General features: G+C 38.1%; 2 protein-coding genes and 1 non-coding gene across 6 annotated transcripts in view; all 3 read left to right on the plus strand.

The window, feature by feature from the left end:
- The first annotated feature begins 955 nt into the window (after window positions 1–955).
- sdhc (succinate dehydrogenase complex, subunit C, integral membrane protein) lies at window positions 956–10,152 on the plus strand. The gene is made up of 6 exons (XM_038279251.1): window positions 956–1,014; window positions 1,917–1,976; window positions 3,535–3,636; window positions 6,007–6,068; window positions 9,454–9,617; window positions 9,909–10,152. The coding sequence occupies exons 1-6, from the start codon at window positions 998–1,000 to the stop codon at window positions 10,011–10,013; spliced, it is 510 nt and encodes a 169-aa protein (XP_038135179.1). The 5' UTR covers window positions 956–997; the 3' UTR covers window positions 10,014–10,152.
- A 3,937-nt stretch (window positions 10,153–14,089) lies between these two features.
- Window positions 14,090–14,163, plus strand: trnar-ucu. Its single transcript has one exon. It is a non-coding gene; the product is annotated as a tRNA-Arg (tRNA).
- Window positions 14,164–17,643: 3,480 nt separating this feature from the next.
- The window catches only part of cadm3 (cell adhesion molecule 3), a 185,440-nt gene continuing 183,041 nt past the window's right edge, over window positions 17,644–20,042 (plus strand). Inside the window, exons 1-2 of one of the 4 annotated variants that reach the window (XM_038279259.1) lie at window positions 17,644–17,918; window positions 19,333–19,490. In XM_038279259.1, coding sequence (XP_038135187.1) covers window positions 19,400–19,490 — 91 coding nt within the window. In that variant the 5' untranslated portion in view covers window positions 17,644–17,918; window positions 19,333–19,399. The remainder of the gene's footprint in view (window positions 17,919–19,332; window positions 19,491–20,042) is intronic. The other 3 variants (XM_038279267.1, XM_038279275.1, XM_038279283.1) reach the window with 3 other exon arrangements.

Genomic DNA, 20,042 nt, shown 5'->3' on the forward strand with positions numbered 1-20,042 from the left:
AAAATAGTATCATTTAAATCCCCCTTTTTTAAAACACTGAATTTAAAACACTACTTTTTTTTTACATTGAATTCATTACAATGAATATTATGTGGTACAAATTAAGTTTAAAGAAAGCTTATTTATTTTACTTCCATAGTTTGAGATGCTCATGTAAGTGTCCAAATGTGTCTCTACGTAAAGTAGGGGTGAAAAACTATAGTCCATTGGTGGATAAGGTAAAAAAATCTTGAATGTGTCCCTGATCCAACAAGTATGAATAAAATTATTTAATTCATTCAATTGCATCCAAGTTTAACATAACCCTGCTCAAGGTCTAATAGTTTGATTTAGGTGTTTTTTGGCAAATACATATCCATAAATGCCAGACCCAGTCTTAAAAAAAAACAGCTTCTGACTCAAGAATTTGAAAGTTTAGAAAATAGTTGTGGCATGGAACTAGCATGAAATACAGATTTTTGAATTTGCTGTTGTTACACAATAGTGGAATTTCTCTTTTGATCCTTTGGCCCTCTTCAGATTCGGACAACACAATGAGTTATGTTCATGTAAGGTACTAATTGGGAGATTAAAGGCTTATATCATTTTAACAGATCCTTATTATTATTTTACCTAAACTATGTCTTTAGAACTGATAAAGTCATATGTATAAATTTACAATATATATATATATATTAGATTTTTTTAATAGTTAAGAAAATATATTTTTTGAAATCCCTTCACCCAAATGTGAATGAAAAATAAATGCATATAGGAGATTATAGTGATCATGTTATAATTATCATAATTATCTGTTTGAAAATAATTTCATTAGGAAAATAACATAGAATAGATCTATTTATTTGGCATCGCGATTGTTATTAACTAAAACCTGCATAAAGAACTGTTTTTGTGTTTTAATTTCTGCCTTCTCGAGTTTTGTAACAGCGCTATTTAAAAACAACCCTCCAGGAGCAACAACATCCGTTACGTCATTTCCGCTTTCTATTTGTCAAACATGGCGTTGCTTCTAAGGTCAGTACGTCTGTCATCTGTAACTTTGGGTTCAGTAGCAGCCTTTTTCTTGTAGTTTTCTTGGCTTGGCTTGTTATGATAAGACAGTTTCCACCTCGTTGTTAGCGTGAACACCTTGCTGGAATATTGCCTCTAATTTCCGGCCGTAGTGAATGGTTTATATGAATGTTTTGCGACACGGTTGTAGCTAACTGGCTAATGCTAAGTGTTTCCAGAGATATTGAAAACTCATATTGGATTTATAGACTCTGAATATAACTAATGAGCGCTTGAAACGATTGTGTTCGCCTGTTTTTGTCCTTTTTTATGCTTTAATTCGGGTTAATTCAGTTATTGTTCAGTCAGGTGCCTCTAAAGAGTGATTTTTTTTTTGTTAGCTGAATAATTGTAAGTTAAATGTTTGTCTGCTGTTCATTAGAAGGATTTTTGAGGAAAGCGTCTCCGTCATTGTAAACTTAGAAAAAGTATTAAAAGGGTAGATAATGGTTTGAATTTAAGCTTTACCTGCTTTACTTCTCAACTTTAATTATTGCTCTTACAGAAAAAGATACCCTATCGCATAAAGAGGCGTGTTTTTTCTATCTTTGATTTTTCCATAATTATTATCTTCTTACTTTAATCTCTAAATGTTCGTTTTGCTTATCGGTATTTGTTTTATACTCTTTATAATAATGATTTTAGCCAAATTGTTTAAGAGACTAGCTAAAAACAAATTGGACTACAATAAAATAGTCAATTAACTGCTCTATCCCAAGGAAAAAAAAAATTATTTTACATTTTTTACATTTAACTTTTCTTATAAATAATAATTTCATTAACATGTTGTTTTTATTTTTTTTCTTCATAAATCGACCAAACACAGCACTGTTCCAGCCTCAATCTAATTTTGTTTTCCTTTCCAGGACATTTGCCCGTCAGGGTGTCTCCCTCTCCAAACCTCATTACCAGGTCCTCTATAGACAGTAAGTTCTGTTCTTGTGTAATGATTCACTTGAATTAACTTTTTGACAGTAGATTCAATGACTGAAACTTCCTCAATGTTACACCTCTTTAATAAAGCTTCTTCTTTATGTTTATAAAAGCCCACTTAAGATAAGTCTTGTTTTGGTCGATGTAAGCTTTCAGAAACAAAGCGTGCATTCTGTGGCCAAAGGAGGCATTAACTAGAACTCTTTAGTTAAACTGACGGCTTTCTTAAAAAAAATAATCTGTTTGACATTCCTTTGCACGTTTCTTTTCAAAGCAGAGCATGTGGACTGCATTTCTCTTGATCCGTAATGTTTCCTCTTTCTTTGTCTCAGAAATGGGTCTGTTGATTGTTGTTCATTCTTTTAAATCAGTTTTTACTTCCACAAATCCTCTGTAAGGAACCTTACCACAGCATTTGATTCTAATTTTACTTTGCATGGACATGTAAAGACTGGTACCTTCCCTTTTTTTTTATCATGTTAGACACATTGCCAAACTAAGCTTTATCCTCTCAGTACTTGCCCTGGAATTTATTATCCATGCTTTTTTTTCCCTTCATGATTTTAATATTGTAATGCACTATAAACATGTCTTAGCAATAACTCCCTAGAATGTCTCCAAGCTGAATGAAAGGCTTCCGAAGAGTTTTTTTTTTTTTTTTGTTTGTTTGTTTGTCCAAGTTTTCACTCCATTAATGATGCATCTACACTGTTTTTTGTATTTTTTAAAGTGTAATTTAAGATTCCTTTTCTGACTTAGAGGGCTTGTGGATGACAAGCATCAGTTCTTGTCAGGAGTTCTGCATTCCTATGCCCTGGCTTTTCCCTGTGGTCCTGTTAACTGATAATGTTAATCAAATGAGGATGATTCCCCACTAAAATAAAAATTAAAGGAGACGGAGTGTTCTGTTTAGTGACTACAGGATTTAGGAATTGCCCTTATTTGGTCGTGTCTTTGATAGATTCTCTAGCCTCTTTTAAAAGTCTTAAATCTGAATTTTATCAATCTCTCTTTTTATGCATGGCTTTCTCTTGTGTCGAGCTTGATAATTTTATTTCCTGCCAGCTGTATTTGCTGACACTCATATTCTGAAAATATTAAGTCTTTTCTTAATTATTTTTGATGAAATATAGGGATCAATAATCTTAAAATAGCTCAAAGCCCATGCATTATGTAGATCACTTCCAGATGACTCATTGCTGTGCATAGTTTGCATTTATTTATCTTCTGATCCTCCTTTGTGCTAGTTTACATTTAAGAGATGACCCTTTATAAATGATGAACCAATAAAAACAATGTAATCCAGCTGCTAGACAGTACTTTGTAGTGAAACAATCACTTTAACTTAAAGTAGTTTATCACATGAATATGGTAAATAACCTAAAATGTTGTTTTGTTTTTTAAATCATAAGCAGGTAGAAAGTGTCCTTTTATCGATAGTTGATTCAAAGCATCCAGCTGTAGAAATCTCTGTATCTTAGCTCAGAAGGCTCTAAAAAGAAGATGAGCTTACGATTCTTTTATTTACATAATCTGTTTGCTTCCTTTCAGTGCTGCTCCAATGGGAACCACAGCTAAAGAGGAGATGAACAAGTTTTGGGCCAAAAACACCAGATTAAACAGACCAATGTCTCCCCACATCACTATTTACAAGTATGTACATCCTCATCTGTGGAAAATTAAGATAGCCCAGAGCTCAAGATTAACTGTAACAAGCTTATCAAGCTTTGCTTAGATAATGTAACTAGGTTTTTAATTTCTGCTGCATACTTTGTGCAAACCAAGAATCAAGGAAATATAATAATACTGTTTTGTTTGAATTAGAAAGTGTTGTTAGAAGATAACCACAGACTTGTAAAGATTCTGAGGCAAAGTTAGTTTAGAAGCTGACTCTTCAGATGAAAGTATTTATGGTTTTAATTTTATTTGGAAAACCAAGGTGCCAACAGATGCACAATCCAAATAAATGTAGATCCAGTGAAGTTTCTAAAAGGACTGATGGTTTGGGGAGTCACACCATCAATGATCCCTCTAAGCTGCACGATTGGAAACTGCTCGCTCATTCTCAGTGAACAAGAAAATCTTATGCAACACGTGGGGGAAAAAAAAAAAAAAAAAAATCCATCATATAATGTTAACATATTAGACCAATTTTTTTCTTTATCATTTTTAAATCCGTATATCATATCACATATTATGGAGGAACGGATAACAGTTTTTATTTGCAAGACCACATTAAATATGACATTTTAATTTATTTGGGCTCAGCCTGCTGGATTTGCTAGCTGGTTTTTTTGAATAAACAAAATTTTGCTGTTCTGGCCCATGATCTAAATACTCTTTAATGTCAGTTTCATGTATTATTATCGAATTAGTTTTACAATAAAAGTCGTATTTGGATGAATGGTGTGGTGGTCGGGTATGGTGGCTGCAGCACTTGTATGTGAGAAGCTAAAAGAAATCTCACAGCTTCTGGATATTTATTCTACATTTCAACCATCTAATGCTGATTGTGAAAGAAGATTTAGATTAATGAATAACATCCAAATAGTGTCCAGAATGCTCTCAAAGCGGCATATTTGGACAACCATTGGAGAAGTAAGGACAGACTAGAGAAATGGAAATAATTTATGCCAGATTAGTTCATACGCTAGTGTCATTTATTAGTATTTCTTATTTATGGCTATTAATCCTGAAATGCTAGAACTGTTATGTAATTTATATGTGTAGGAACGCAAAACAGGAGTAATTAAAGAGTTAAAGGAAGAGACAGAGTTGACAAACAGGGATTTATGCTGTGTCACAAGTTTAAGCACATGTCATTATGCAAAATTTGAATATTTTAATCTGAAAAACGGTTAAATTTGAAAAGTGTAACATCTAATTTCTTCCAGAGCAGAACCCCCACCCTCACCAAAGCAGGACTCTAACATATAACATACTATACATCTCATGACATTTTTTGTTTGTTTTGTTTCCAAAAAACTTTAAAGTAAACCAGTGGAAAGTCCTTCTATAATCTATTAACTGTAACTTGCTGTGATCCCAGGTTTATTAGAGGGAACGTTGCACATAACCTGCTGGTGGTGGTCCATTATATCTCACCATGTCCAAATTCAGAAAACTGATGTCTCTGTAAACCTTTTATATGCTGATTTCACTTAGCAAAAGTTAATACCTACACACACTGCCAAAAGTACCAATATCTGCAATTATTGAGCATTTTTCTTTTTCTGGAAAGAAAGCTGCCCTTATCTAAACTCCATAAAAAAAATGTATACTCCAGTATTCGAATGGTAAAGAACCATGTTCTTCCTGTCCTATCACAAAGGTACCAAAAGCAACCACTTTATCCAGAGGCAGAAGTCTCAGTAGACATTCCCACACTTCCCTCTAACCAGACACCTCCTCCAGCCCCTCCGGGGGGAGTCTATAGTGTTTCAGGGCCAGTCGAGAAAAATAGGCCATCCAGCATGGAGAACATATGCCTAAACCACCTCAGCTGACTCCTCTTGATGTGGAGGAGCTCTACTGTGAGCCCTCCTGGATGGCGGTGCTCCTCATCCCATCCCTCAGCTCATTTCAGCCACTTGTGTCTGGGATCCATAGGTGAGGGAGGGGACACAGACTGACAGGTAAATGAAGAGTTTGGCTTTTCAGCTTACCTTCTCTATTCAATACAACCAATCTGTGCAGCATTACAGAGGCAGCCATGCTGATCTGTCTCCAAAATACTTCAGACACCCTTTTCAATTTGAGAACCATTGACGGAGTAATTCAAGCAAAATGAGTGGCAAACATGATTTCAGTGCATATTTTATGAGGAGCACAGATAAACTTGGAAAATTGGTTGAAATAAGCATATGAAATATATCGCTATGTGGTTAGAATATATATTATGAAGAGGTTTGACCTTTTAACGTGTATGATAGAAACAGAAAGCCTTCTCATTGATTTTGTAGTTGAGTCGCACCGATACCTGTCAACCAAGATGAATATGCAACACTGTTCCTTGTATTTCAGATGGTCCGTTCCCATGTTGATGTCCATCACACACAGAGGAACCGGACTGGGGCTCAGCGGAGGTACAGCATTCCTTTTATTCAAGCTTAGTGTCTTTTATATTCCGTAGACAGACGATGATTGTGATCCAGTATAGGTCTTTGCTGCTATAAATCTAAAATCAAAGTGAGGCTTTGCTTCACTTGAATCACTTCCGATTGACCCTGAAAATCTCTTCAGGGCATTTAACTCCCATCGCTATTGATTTCTCTTAAGAGCATTTACTGGAATAAAAAAAAGAGCAAATGTTACTCAATTAAAGTTGTGTATGTGAAGAGGCAGTTTAGCAGCTCTCATGTCTGCTGTAAAGGGTTGAACTTGAGTGGCTGCAGTGCTGCGCAGAACACTGACATTGATGGAACACGCTGTAAAAGCCGAGTTAAGTTTTGTTTTTCATGTTTATGCATTCAATAAAGGTCAGTTCTGTTGGCTGCCACTATGAGTGGCACACCTTATCAGTCATTTAGACCATTCAACCATCTGTCAGGATATCATATGTGCCAGTGAGCTTAAACTGTCACCTTCTCTAGATAAGCAATATCTTAACTAAAACTACAGGTGCTGGTCATAAAATTAGAATATCATGAAAAAGTAGATTGATTTCAGTAATTCCATTTAAAAAGTGAAACTTGTATATTATATTCATACATTACATACAAACTCATATATTTCAGATGTTTATTTTGTTTAATTTTGATGATTACAAATGACAACAAATGAAAATCTCAAATTCATCATATCAGAAAATTAGAATATTACTGAAGACCAATAAAAACAAAGGATTTATAGAAATGTTGGCCAACTGAAAAGTATGAACATGAAAAGTATGAGCATGTACAGCACTCAGTATTTAGTTGGGCCTCCTTTGGCCTGTATTACTGCAGCAATGCGGCGTGGCATGGAGTCGATCAGTCTGTGGCACTGCTCAGGTGTTATGATAGCCCAGGTTGCTCTAATAGTGGCTTTTAGCTCTTCTGAATTGTTGGGTCTGGTGTATTGCATCTTCTTCTTCACAATACCCCATAGATTTTCTATGGGGTTAAGGTCAGGAGAGTTTGCTGGCCAATTAAGAACAGGGATACCATGGTCCTTCAACCAGGTACTGGTAGCTTTGGCACTGTGTGCAGGTGCCAAGTCCTGTTGGAAAATGAAATCTGCATCTCCAAAAAGTTGGTCAGCTGCAGGAAGCATGAAGTGCTCTAAAACTTCCTGGTATGTGGCTGCGTTGACCCTGGACCTCAGAAAACACAATGGACCAACACCAGCAGATGACATGGCACCCCAAACCATCACTGACTGTGGAAACTTTACACTGGACTTCAAGCAACGTGGATGAAGTGCCTCTCTTCTTTTCCTCCAGACTCTGGGACCTTGATTTCCAAAGGAAATGCAAAATTTACTTTCATCAGAGAACATGACTTTGGACCACTCACCAGCAGTCCAGTCCTGTTTCTCTTTAGCCCAGGCAAGACGCTTCTGACGCTGTCTGTGGTTCAAGAGTGGCTTGACACAAGGAATGCGACAGCAGAAACCCATGTCTTTCATACGTCTGTGTGTGGTGGTTCTTGAAGCACTCACTCCAGCTGCAGTCCACTCTTTGTGAATCTCCCCCACATTTTTGAATGGGTTTTGTTTCACAATCCTCTCCAGGGTGCGGTTATCTCTCTTGCCTGTACACTTTTTTCGACCACATCTTTTCCTTCCCTTCGCCTCTCTATTAATGTGCTTGGACACTGAGCTCTGTGAACAGCCAGCCTCTTTAGCGATGACCTTTTGTGTCTTGCCCTCCTTGTGCAAGGTGTCGATGGTCGTCTTTTGGACAACTGTCAAGTCAGCAGTCTTCCCCATGATTGTGTAGCCTATAGAACTAGACTGAAAGACCATTTAAAGGCTTTTGCAGGTGGTTTGAGTTAATTAGCTGATTAGAGTGTGGCACCAGGGGCCATCAATTTTGAACCTTTTCACAATATTCTAATTTTCTGATATGATGAATTTGAGATTTTCATTTGTTGTCATTTGTAATCATCAAAATTAAACAAAATAAACATCTGAAATATATGAGTTTGTATGTAATGTATGAATATAATATACAAGTTTCACTTTTTAAATGGAATTACTGAAATCAATCTACTTTTTCATGATATTCTAATTTTATGACCAGCACCTGTATATTTATATTTACATTGGGAGCTTCATTTCACTCTTCTAGTTTTGAAACGGAGGTCTTAATTCACCTTTATTCAGAGCTCTGATTTAGCTTTTACTATCTACTCTATTATTTAAACAAAATGAAACATTTTCTTTTTATTCGTTCAGACAGAATAAATAGAAGTGGAAGGGTTTTATTCATTTCTTTGTCTTAGAAAGCCATTGCAGCAAAGTTTAGTGACCACAGAGAAACTAGAATTGAGGAACTCGGTTTGTTAGGAAGTTCCAACCAGTCTGCTGAATCATTCATAGTCATGTTTGTAAAAGCATACAGGATTAATGACCCAGTCTGGAAAAACATGGGCCAAGAATATACAATATGTAGGAATTCAAAATTATTCCTTGAGTGAGTAAACATGATACATATTTGAACTTCTATCAATGTTTTTATTCTAGATTCTAGACAAAGATATATTAATGCTCAAATCCTTTCCTCCATTCATACATTTGTCTCTTCTATTTATTTAAAAGTAATCACCAATCTTTCCTCCCATCTGTCCATGCTTTACTTTATCTTTAAATTAAATATAATTTGATTCATTACTAATCCTTTTTATCCACCTATTGTCCATCTTTACATTGATCACTTTATTCACTCTTTTTTTTTTTTCAGTCCTTTTGTTTCACTTTCATATCGACCAATTCATGTTTGCTTCTTTGTCTTCTATGCGTCTGTCAGTGTTTAGCATTATGCTCTAAGATTTCACCATATATTCAGCTTCCCATGCATGTGAATGTTTCCATCTTTCTATTATTTTATTAATCTGTTCTAATATCCTGCCTGCTATGCTTTTTATTGCCTCAGTCATTCTCTGGCTGTTAGTGTCTCCATCTGAAAATGTGCTAATGACGGCATTTGGCCAAAACGCATCCCGTTTTCTCACATTAAGGGAAGAGAAAAGATAACAGAATGCTGCTAGCCTTTTTTTTTTTTTTTTTTTTATATCTTTCAGAACAGAGCTCAAATTAGTTGTTTTTAGTTTTTCTGCACTGACCAGTTTCCTTGTGCAATAATTTTTAGTATCTGTCTGTCGTTTACATTTTTCACCATCCATCCAGCCTTAACGATTTTTCCATGAATCAGATTTAAAGCATTAGTTTTAAAATAAAGTATCAAGTTTTCGTCCAAGTGATGCGTGCAAACATTGAATATTTGTTTTTTTTAATCCTAGAATTTTATTCTTTTGTGTCTGTTTTCAGCTATTTCAGCCTTTGCCGTGGCTGCATTGGTCTTACCTGGAAACTACCCCCATTACTTGGACCTGATCCACTCCTTGTCCGTCGGTCCTTTTCTAATTGGGCTGGCAAAGTTCGGCATCGCCTTTCCCTTCTCCTATCACACTTACAACGGCATCCGTCACCTGGTAAGACTTCAGCATTTCCTCCAAAATAGCAGAAAATGTCAAGCTATTTTCCTGATAAACCAATGTAATGTTTTTGATCTGTGTAAAAATTCATCCTTTACATTTAAGATCTGATTGGTCTGTTTGTTTTCTTTTCTGTATACATCATAATTCACAATTTTTCTTAAACTGTATATCCTTAAATTGAAAGCTTAATGCATAGTCAGACATACAATCTGAGGGATGATTTTTCCACTATTGCTTCTTTTATATGGATTGGAATATTATTGTATTTTATTTTATTTTTTTCAGTATTGGGATATCGGCAAAGGCTTCAAAATTCCAGAGGTCTACCGCACCGGCTACACAGTCATCGGCCTGTCCATCATCACATCTGTAGCTTTGGCTTTGATGTGAGCAAAGAGGAGAGAAAAGTGGAGCAGAAGGGATTGTGGAATAAATGAAGTGTGAACGTTTTGTTTATATGTCGTGGCATGCTATCAGCCTCTTTTCACCTGAATAAAAAAATAAAGAATATTATACTGTACCTGGAAAATGTGTGATTTATTTTTTCCCGTTTTTCATCTAAACCTTTTGGGTCTTCTAAAGTAATAGAAGGCAAAGCGCATGCAAATATGACCCAGTTTACTTTACTCTGTGTTTGAATAACAAGCACCAGTTAAAATTATACATGTCCTACATGTCGTCCTTACGTAATTTTTTTTTCTAATCACTATGTGACGTAAAATTAATTACTTTTCTCTGATTTAAGTGCTCCAACGTTGCCAATGTGAGCAGGGTGCCCTATAGAGTATGCGTCTGAAGAGCTGTTTATTGCTGGATCTTTTTGATCTTTCGCTCTCCCCATAGCTCACAGGTGCTTAGATACATTTTTAAAACCTCATGGAAAGGGAACAGGAAAGTTGAGCCAGTGGTGGAAGCTGCAAGCGGGAACCTGCTTCTCACCAGCAGCCTGCCTCCGGCTCTACCTCCCTCTGAGCTGCACAGGAGCTGAACAGCTTTCGTCCTGCAGAGAGAATGAAAGCAGATTCTGATGTTATGTCAGATTCAGCCTCCATTTATGAAGTAAGCAGTAAAAATGGCAGATGGGAGGGGGGAGAAAAACGAAGAGGGCAGAGAACAAGGTTTGAAAATATGTTCTGATCAGCAACATTTGTAAACAGACAGAAGGAAGATGCTTGGTTATTTTATCACAACTGGTTTGAGCCTTTTGTTGTTGACTCTGTGGGATTTCTGAATTGAGTTTAGGCTTTGTGGTGGAAAACTATTCTGAAAATCTATGTATTTATCCCAGCAAACCAGGGTGTTTCTGCAGTAACTGCCAGAGCCTGAAAAGCTAAAGCGTTAGTGCTTTTGATGGTGCTGAATTCCCCTCAGCTTTACGTCACCCCCATAATTGGCCAAACACGTCTATATTTAACCACTGCCAGCTTAAAATAATTATCTGTGTAACACTATCTCTTGAAGAGCGTTCTGTATGTGTGGTCTGATAGCAGTGAATTTGGCATGTAAATGACTTCCTACATGGAGTCTAATCAAAGCTATGGGCACTTTTTGACCCCAGCTAAAGATCCATTGGGAATACAAATTACTATTAATATGCAGTGGAAAATTACTTACGATACAAAGTACAATGCAGAATTATTTATATACAGTGAGGAATATAAGTATTTGAACACCCTATTTTGCAAGTTCTCCCATTTAGAAATCATGGAGGGGTCTGAAATTGTCATTGTAGGTGCAAGCCCACTGTAAGAGACATAATCTAAAAAAATAAATAAATCTAGAAATCAGTGTTTTTTTAAACTATTTATTTGTATGATGCAGCTGCTAATAAGTATTTAAACAGCTGTCTGTCAGCTAGATTTCTGAACCTCCACCTAATACAGTCAGTAAGAATCCAACTACTAACATGGCCGAGACCAAGGAGTTGTCCAAAGACACTAGAGACAAAAGGGTACACCCCCACAATGCTGGAAAGGGCTACGGGGAAATTGTCAAGCAGCTTGGTGAAAAAAGGTCCACTGTTGGAGCAATCTACAAAATGGAAGAAACATGACTAAATCTCTCTCAGACCAGGGCTCCATGCAATATCTCACCTGGTGGGGTCTCAATGATCTTCAGAAAGATGAGATGTCAGCCCAGAATTACACGTGAGGAGTTGGTCAATGACCTGAATAGAGCCAGGACCACCGTTTCCGAGGCAACTGTTGGGAGACATCATAGTTTGAAATCATGCATGGCAAGGAAGGTTCTCCTGCTTAAACCAGGACATATCAAGGCCCGTCTTAAGTTTGCCAATGACAATTTGTATGATCCAGAGGAGTCATGGGAGAAAGCCATGTGGTCACAGGAGACCAAAATTGCTTTTTGGTCATAATTCCACCAGCTGTGTTTGGAGGAAGAAGAATGATGAGTACCATCCCAAGAACACTATCCCTACTGTTAAGCATGGGGGTGGTAGCATCATGCTTTGGGGGTGTTTTTCTGCACATGGGACAGGCTGGCTGCACTGTATTAAGGAGAGGATGACCGGGGCCATGTGTTGCGAGATTTTGGGGAACAACCTCCTTCCCTCAGTTAGAGCACTGAAGATGGGCAGAGGCTGGGTCTTCCAACATGACAATGACCAGAAGCACACAGCCAGGATAATCAAGGAGTGGCTTTGCAAGAAGCATATAAAGGTTCTGGCGTGGCCTAGCCAGCCTCCTGACCTAAACTCAATAGAGAATCTTTGGAAGGACTGTTTCTCAGCGACAGCCCAGAACAGGACTGATCTAGAGAAGAATGTGGAGGAGGGGGCCAAAATCCGTGTGTGCAAAGCTGGAGAAAAACTACAGGAAACGTTTGACCTCTGTAATTGCAAACAAAATGTACTGTACCAAATATTAACACTGACTTCCTAAGGGCGTTCAAATTCTTATTTATGGCTGTATCATACAAATAAATAGTTTTTAAAAAATGATGCATTGTGATTTTTTTTTTGTTTTATATTATGTCTCTTTGAGTGGACATACAGCTAAGATGACAATTTCAGACCCCTTCATAGTTTCTAAGTAGGAGAACTTGCAAAATAGCAGGGTGTTCAAATACTTATTTTCCTCACTAGGTTTTGTTACATTTTGACAACCAACCTTTTAGGATTTTATTACGACTTTATGTACTTAAATAAATCAAAGTAGGCATTTATGAATAGGAAAGTTATACAAGGTTTTAGTTATTTAACAAAAATCTGAACTGGGTCATGCATTTTTCTTCTAAAGCCCTGGAAAATATTTTTGAGAACATAGAAACTAACAGCAGACAGGTCAGGGATAAAGTGCTGGAGCAGATAAAAGGTTTTTAGAAAATCAAATATATGAAACAAAAAGGTCAAGATATCTGTCCACCTAATCTAACAAGTTGGTGAATCAATGAGAGTGGCGCCCAGGAATCAAACATGGAGAAAATGACTCAGGTAAGATAAGACAAATTCAAATGGCTGTTATACATATGAAGCACTTAGTGGAGGAAAACTAATGTTAGGCATCACCCTGAACTTTCCATTCACACTGCACCAAGGAGGACGTTATAATGCTATAGAAATGCTTTCCTTTAACGTTACAAGTAACCTGGTCAGAGTTGATGAGAAGAAAGATGAAGTAACATTTTGAACGAAAAACTCTTCTGTAGTCTATAGGATTCATGTATATAGTCCAGGTCCTAAACCCTTTATGAAGCTTTATAAAAACCTCAAATATACAACCAGAAAATAGAAAAATTATGTTTAAAAATGTCCAGATCTTTTCCCCACTCTGAGATTAAGCTATATTAAAAGAAAAACGGGCCAAACAAACAACATACAAATCAAGCCTCCAGATGTGTGAAGTTAGTAGAAGAGACAGAAATACTTTTGCCGGGTGCCGTAGGTCTTAAGTAATTTCCTGTTGTACGTTGACAGTAATTTGTAGTCCAGGAGGATTTCCAGCTCAGATAGAAAACTGCCTCTAGCTTTGATTAGATTCCATGTAAGGATCCATTTACATTTCAGACACAACGCCATCAGTCCTCAGATAACTTCTAAGATATATTATTAAAGTATTAAACAATTTCAGTGTGAGATACTATTAGTTTAAAATAACTGTTCAAAAGATCTTTTCTTAAAACTAACAAACCTTGTTGTTTTATTCACTTCAAGAACGGTATTTACAGGCTTAAAAAAATTCATGTAGATACACTGTAAGATTCTTCATAATCTCTATGATAAATAAATGTTGGCATCATGATATTTCTTATTAATAACCTACCTTGAAGCAGCAGGGATCCCTGTCATGAGGGCATTTTGGAAAACGTGGTGGCAACAGCACCCCCTACTGGTCGGTGGCGGAAATTCTCAGGGTTGCGGTCCTGATGCTACGAGATGGAATGGATGCTGCACAGCGATGGGTGGGGGAGTATGAAGTAGGATTTGATGGAGAAAGAAATGTGCCTCAGTCTCTGTGGCGCAATGGAATAGCGCGCTGGACTTCTAATCCAGAGGCTCCGGGTTCGAGTCCCGGCAGAGATGTGTTTGTGTGCTGGTACAGTTTTTTGGGGATATGATAGATCGATGCAAATGTGTTCTTTTTTAGCCTCAGCATTCTAAATATTTTAAGAAAGATGCTCTGCATGCTTGCAACACACATAAAGAAAGATTCAATGTTTCATATATATCCAAGCTCATAGCAGATTCTTAAGGCTTAAGGTTTCTTAAGGTATGTAAATGGTAAAAAAAAAAACAAAAAAACAACAACGTTAAAATACACCCACATGTCTACCAGCACAGAACACCTTCTAGTGCTCCTGGGGCTGCACGCTCAGTAGCACTCAGTCATCACACAAACACAACAGGACAAGTCAGTTTAGTGCAGCCTCACCGAGGCAAAGTCACCGTTTCAGCACCTGGAGCTGTCCGCTCCTCATGTGCAGCGCCAGCAACAAAGCATTTAAAGCCTTTTCCACCCTCATAACAAGTGCTTAATGATGCCAGATGCTGCGTCGCTGTTCTCAAATATGGTGTAATGGCACAGAGACAGACAGAGATGGAGTGTCACTGTGACAGGAAATGGTGTTTCTTTAAGATTGCTGAATGCAAACCGTGTGTTAATTCAGTAAAATCAGAGGGCTGTGCTCTGTAGAATGATTTAAAAGAGTTAAAGGTGGATTTTTTTGGTATACAGTCCCACATTGGCTAAACTTGGAAAACCTGATATTTGCATTTATTTATTATTTATTTTACTTTTTCTTCCACATGTTAAACAGATGCTTGCTTAAAGATTTTACATACTGGTTTGTCTTTGTTCTATATTATTTAACATATTCATCTAACCCCACCACACACACACATTCCCCCAAAGGATTCCTTTTTTCCTCGCCATCACCACTGATTGTGCTGCCGTGCGACTGCCACCATCCACGTTTAACCCCATCATGCCTCCCTACATGCAAAAACCTAATCCGCCAGTAAAACTAATCCTTAATCCCTCTCTGGCAAGTTGAACAACCCAGCCTTCCCTATGTCCCTTCACCCATATTAAAGCTCCTGATTCCTAAATGGTCCAGATGTATAAAATGTCAGTATAGGACACCACAGATCACTGAAGAGTTTCCTTCATTTAATAATAAACAAACAAACAAGCTGTTAAAGATACATTATTTAGAATAAATGATTCAACAAATTAATAAATAAATATGTGGTATTTTAGAAAATCATTCAGCTTTTTAGAGATGACATTTAATACATTTTTAAAGATGGACCCCCAAGGCCAAAGACTGAGTAACGTGATTATCATATTGCAAATTATCAAGCCTGTGGGAGATAATAAGGAGCATATCTACCAGAAATGGGTAATAGCTCTATATCAGCTGATAAGAAACATCATACTCCACTGAATACTATGACAATCTGCTGCAGATGACCTCCTCGTTTTAGGAAATTAACCACAGTGTAGGCCTTAATCCATCAGATAGGTGGCTACACTAAAATATCAGCATTGGAAAGTATTTAATTTGCCCTTGAAATCACTATGATTTGAATCAAACACATCAGTTTTTCATAAAGAACATTCAATAAGTTTTTGTTATATAGTCTATTTTTTTTTAGGTGAAGTGGCATAAATGAGCAACTTCTAACAAGATTTAACAGCTAAAGATTTAAATGTGCATTTAATTGAAGATGTTGGTCAACTGTGAGTGGTGGTTTGACAGGGAATAATGAGCCTGGTTTGTTTATAAGGTTTGTATTATGAAAGAGGTATAAACTCACATTAAGTTAAACCCATAATACGCATGTTTGAAAAAACTTCCATATTAAGTTTGCATTCGACTTAAACTAGAGACAGGACTACTGCTAATACCACCAAGCAGAGCTTTTTAACCCTGAGGCAGCTGTCTCTAATGAACGGCAAATCAAGCGGAAATTCATTGTGGGGGTAATTATACAGGTAATTAGTTACAATTCAGTTAATACTGAAACCACAAACGTATGCAGTAAGCTATGAATTCAGAGATAATTATTTTACTATAGGAATAAAAAAGTCTATAAGTCCTTATATGAGTTTTATTAATCAAACATTAGTTTTTAAAATGATATCTATGTCTTACAAAGAATCATTTTTCCTCATAAACCTCAACAATTATACTTTTAAAATGCCCAAATGTAATTGTGAAAAGTCCACTATTTATTTAATATATTTTTTTAATTAATTAAAGCACAAAAAAGGAAACTTTAGGAACTTTCGGCCAGTATAGAAACTGACCTACAGAATGACAGTGGAGGGTAGAGTTTAATAGCTAATGTTAGTACTGATACACAGGTCTAATGGAGGCAGAGGATCCCTCTACCGAAACTAGTTCTGTACTACAGAGCCATAAACATCTGCATATTAAACATATAAATAAATAATAATAATAATAATACATTTCCCAGAGCAGAGTTCCTCCTTAACGCTGTACTTTCTGACTGCAAAGAAATAAGCTTACAATGCTTGGTTTCCTATAGTGTTTATCATAGTAAGACTATGTAAAGCAACTGTACACTAATTTAGCAAAGTATTTAATCCAGGCAATGCAAGTTTATTATGTAACACAATTAAGTACAGTGAGAATTTAAAGTGGTTTACAATAATTAATCAATAAAATAAAAGGAAAATAAAAGCAGAATAAAAGCATGGCAGCTAAAAGCTGAAAACATTACTGTTTATTTTATCTGCTAGTGCTGTTAATGACTCCCCTCAAAATTGCTTCTTGATGGTTGTTTTGGAAAAAACAGTACGGATTGATTTATTTTCCCCCTCCAAATACGCTGGTAAAAAGTTGGTTTGCCTAACATGGATTGGTGGCTCATCTTCCAGCTGAAACAGGGATCAACACTGGAAGCAGAGGGGTCTGCCTTCACCATCAGGAGATCCAGATCATAAACGCTTCATGCGCCTAAAGTCATAAAAAGAAAGGGCATATCTTCATTTTCTTTTGTTTCTGTTTATTTATGTTTGGTGAAAATGACATCACTGTTTTTAATAAGCTGCTCATTGTTTTCATCACTCAAAACACAGCAGATTAAGGGACTTATCTTTAGCCATTTTTTATTTTTGAAACGTATAAAGTTCCTGACCACTGAGCAGCAACTTTTCTAATCAAAAAGCCCTGACTATATGTAAACAAGTACATCAGCAGGAACTAATCTATCATTTCATTTTTGTTCTTGTTCACTCTGTCCAAACTGTAGATAAAGTTGAACATGAATGTAACAGTGTTGTTCTACAAGGTGATAAAATTCCTCAAATCCTGATAAGGTCAGGGTAGAGTCACTGTGGAGTGTTACAGGGACATTATGGTGATATTTCGGTGCAGTGAGATCCCATATCTGTTCCATCTCCTTCATGTTGCTCTCAGCCAGGAGGCCCCTGCTCTGGCTCTGTTATCCCGGCGGTGTGGGCCAAATCGTATTATAATCCCCTCCCTCCCTCCCCCCTCCCATCTCTCCCCTCCTTGTCCCCTCCCCTCCCGCTCCGTCTTTCAGACAGTCTGTTTTTGCTGCAGTGAACGGTAACCGTGGAGAGGCGCAGATAGCCTACAAACAGTGGAGGAAAAAGAACGAAGGAAAAAAATAAAACTAAACAAGGAGAAACAAGAAATAACGAGGAGATTATTCCAAGAATTAAACAGAGAAGGCGCCGCAGTGGAAAGAAAAAAGCTGCGTATCAAGAGGAGAGTCATCAGTGGAGGGGACCTTACTGTAAAGCAGCAAGAGAACCCGGAGGAGCCAGGAGGAGGAATATCACGGTGTGTGCTTTTAAAACGTGCGCTGCTTCAGTTTGTGTTGTGGTTCAGGGTTTGGCTTGGTGGCTGTTTGCTGGATGGGCAGGAGACACCTGTCAGTGCTGACGCTTTTCCGTCTCCAGGAATGTATCTGTGTGCGCGCGCGTTACGCAGAGCAAGATCTGAGGAATCTGTTGTTTTATCATTTACAAATAAATAAAATAAATGTGAGTTTTTCGGTGCGCTCTTTGACTGTGATGCTTTATAAAACAATACGAATCGGAAAGTCTCGGTGAGTTCATCTCCTCCCAGAGAGCGAAGGTTTTCCTTCTCCAAGTGCGAGAGAAGATGTTAGAAAACATTTCTTGGTACCCGTCGCAGCGATGCAGGTAGAGCCAAACATGACCTGCTGTTCCGGTTATTGTCGCTTCTGTTATTACTTGCAACAAAAAATGCTCAGAGGGAACTTTGGGTTCAACACGCCCATATATGCAGGCAGAGAAGAAGGCGCTTGGGGGGGTTATTTCCCATGGATTCACTTGAGTTTTGTTTTCATTTCTCGCCCTCACTCAACAGGAAGGACTGGAGTAACAATAAACATAAGCGCGCAACCCCCTCCTTCCATAACCACACATCCCATCCCCTGAAAAAGGCTAGACCCCCCCCCCCCCCCCTCTCCAACACACATGCATGTTTGCATGCACCACCCTGCACACCCCACCCTCTCTCCGCGCCCGTCCCGCTGGCACTAACTACAGCCGAGGTGAGCGCTCAGCGCGCCGCAGATGGACACAGGGCTCACCTCCGCGCAGGGCTGCAGCTATTTTTAAAGAAACGTGAAGCTGAGGGTTTAGGGGAGTGTGCATGTTTGTGTATAACGAAGAGGAGGAAAGGATCAGTGGCAGAGCTGTTTTTTTTTTTTTTTAATCTCCGATATTCGGGTCCAAAGCTGTGCTGTGCGGTGCGCACCGTATGAAGCTGATCCTCTAATTCTCAGCGGGCGACAGGTGCATCTCTGGTCTCCTTTTTATTTCCTGTGTGTTGTGCAAGGACGGCAGCGCTCCTTTGCATTATATTTAATTAGTCGAGGGTCATCCAAGAGCTGCCCAAAAACACGCGCTCCCTCTCCCTTCCACCGGCGCGCATGAGATCATTCAGGTGCAATACATTCAGAACAACTCCCTCCTTTTCCACTTCTTAAAACCACCAGTCACAATCTCCATCTCTTCTTGCAGCTTGATACTCCCCCCTCCCTAACACCCCCCCACAAACACACAGAGTTTATTATGGCAAAAGCAGATCGATGAACACACAGAGTGACGCGTGAGTACCGGGTGGGCCAGGCGTTTATTCACTCAGTGGCTGGGGACGCAATTAGTGGTCAGTTGGCCGGGTCTGCTTGTTGTTATAGCTCCTCCATTGTGTTCCCCCCCTGCAGGTGACACTCCAGAGCCTCTCTACCCTCCTGAGCTTTCAGCGAGATAGGCGGATCTGTGTGCCAGACCATGGCCTTCCCATCAGCCCCCTCTGCTCTATGGATTGTCAGCTTATTGACTGCACTATTCGCAGCTGCGGTTCACAGCAACATTGTCAATGGTAAGCACATCTCTCTCTCTCTCCCTCTTCAATTATCTTTCTTCCATTCTCTTGCTGTCTCTCCTGGGGCCTCTGACCTCTCTGACCCTCCATTTTTGCCTACATTGAAGGTGTCCTAACTGTCCACTTGTAATTTCCAGTATTATGGAAAAGAAAGCAAAGAACCATTACTAAGCACATGGAACCCCCATTTCACTGGAAGTTTTATTGTTTTTTTTGTGTGGAATGTGCATGGCTTGCACGGGCTGCAGCTCAATGTCCGTGAAAACTCATAAGCCAATGCAGAGGTGATATAGTTGCTTCTTATTCCTTAATATAGAGCCCTGCAAATTATTTGCACTACTTTAAAGGTGTGGCATGCATTTGTGTTCGCTTTCCTACAATTGAGCCAATATTCACTGCAATTGCAGCGGCAAATCCATATGAGGGTATGTCTCTAACAGATTTGCAAAATTTAGAGACTAAAAGCATCCCCAAAGCATAAAGTTGGCAGCAATCTATGAGGCCTAAGATGCAGTGTTGATTTCTACTGTGCTTTTTTTATATAGTAGG

The sequence above is a fragment of the Cyprinodon tularosa genome, unplaced genomic scaffold (genome assembly GCF_016077235.1).
Source record: "Cyprinodon tularosa strain WSP-4 unplaced genomic scaffold, ASM1607723v1 ctg102, whole genome shotgun sequence".
NCBI lineage: Eukaryota > Metazoa > Chordata > Actinopteri > Cyprinodontiformes > Cyprinodontidae > Cyprinodon > Cyprinodon tularosa.

Coding starts and splice junctions, on each gene's coding strand:
- sdhc (XM_038279251.1), top strand. Junction 1,977..3,534: donor TACCAGGTCCTCTATAGACA/GTAAGTTCTGTT, acceptor GCTTCCTTTCAG/TGCTGCTCCAATGGGAACCA. Junction 3,637..6,006: donor CCCCACATCACTATTTACAA/GTATGTACATCC, acceptor CTTGTATTTCAG/ATGGTCCGTTCCCATGTTGA.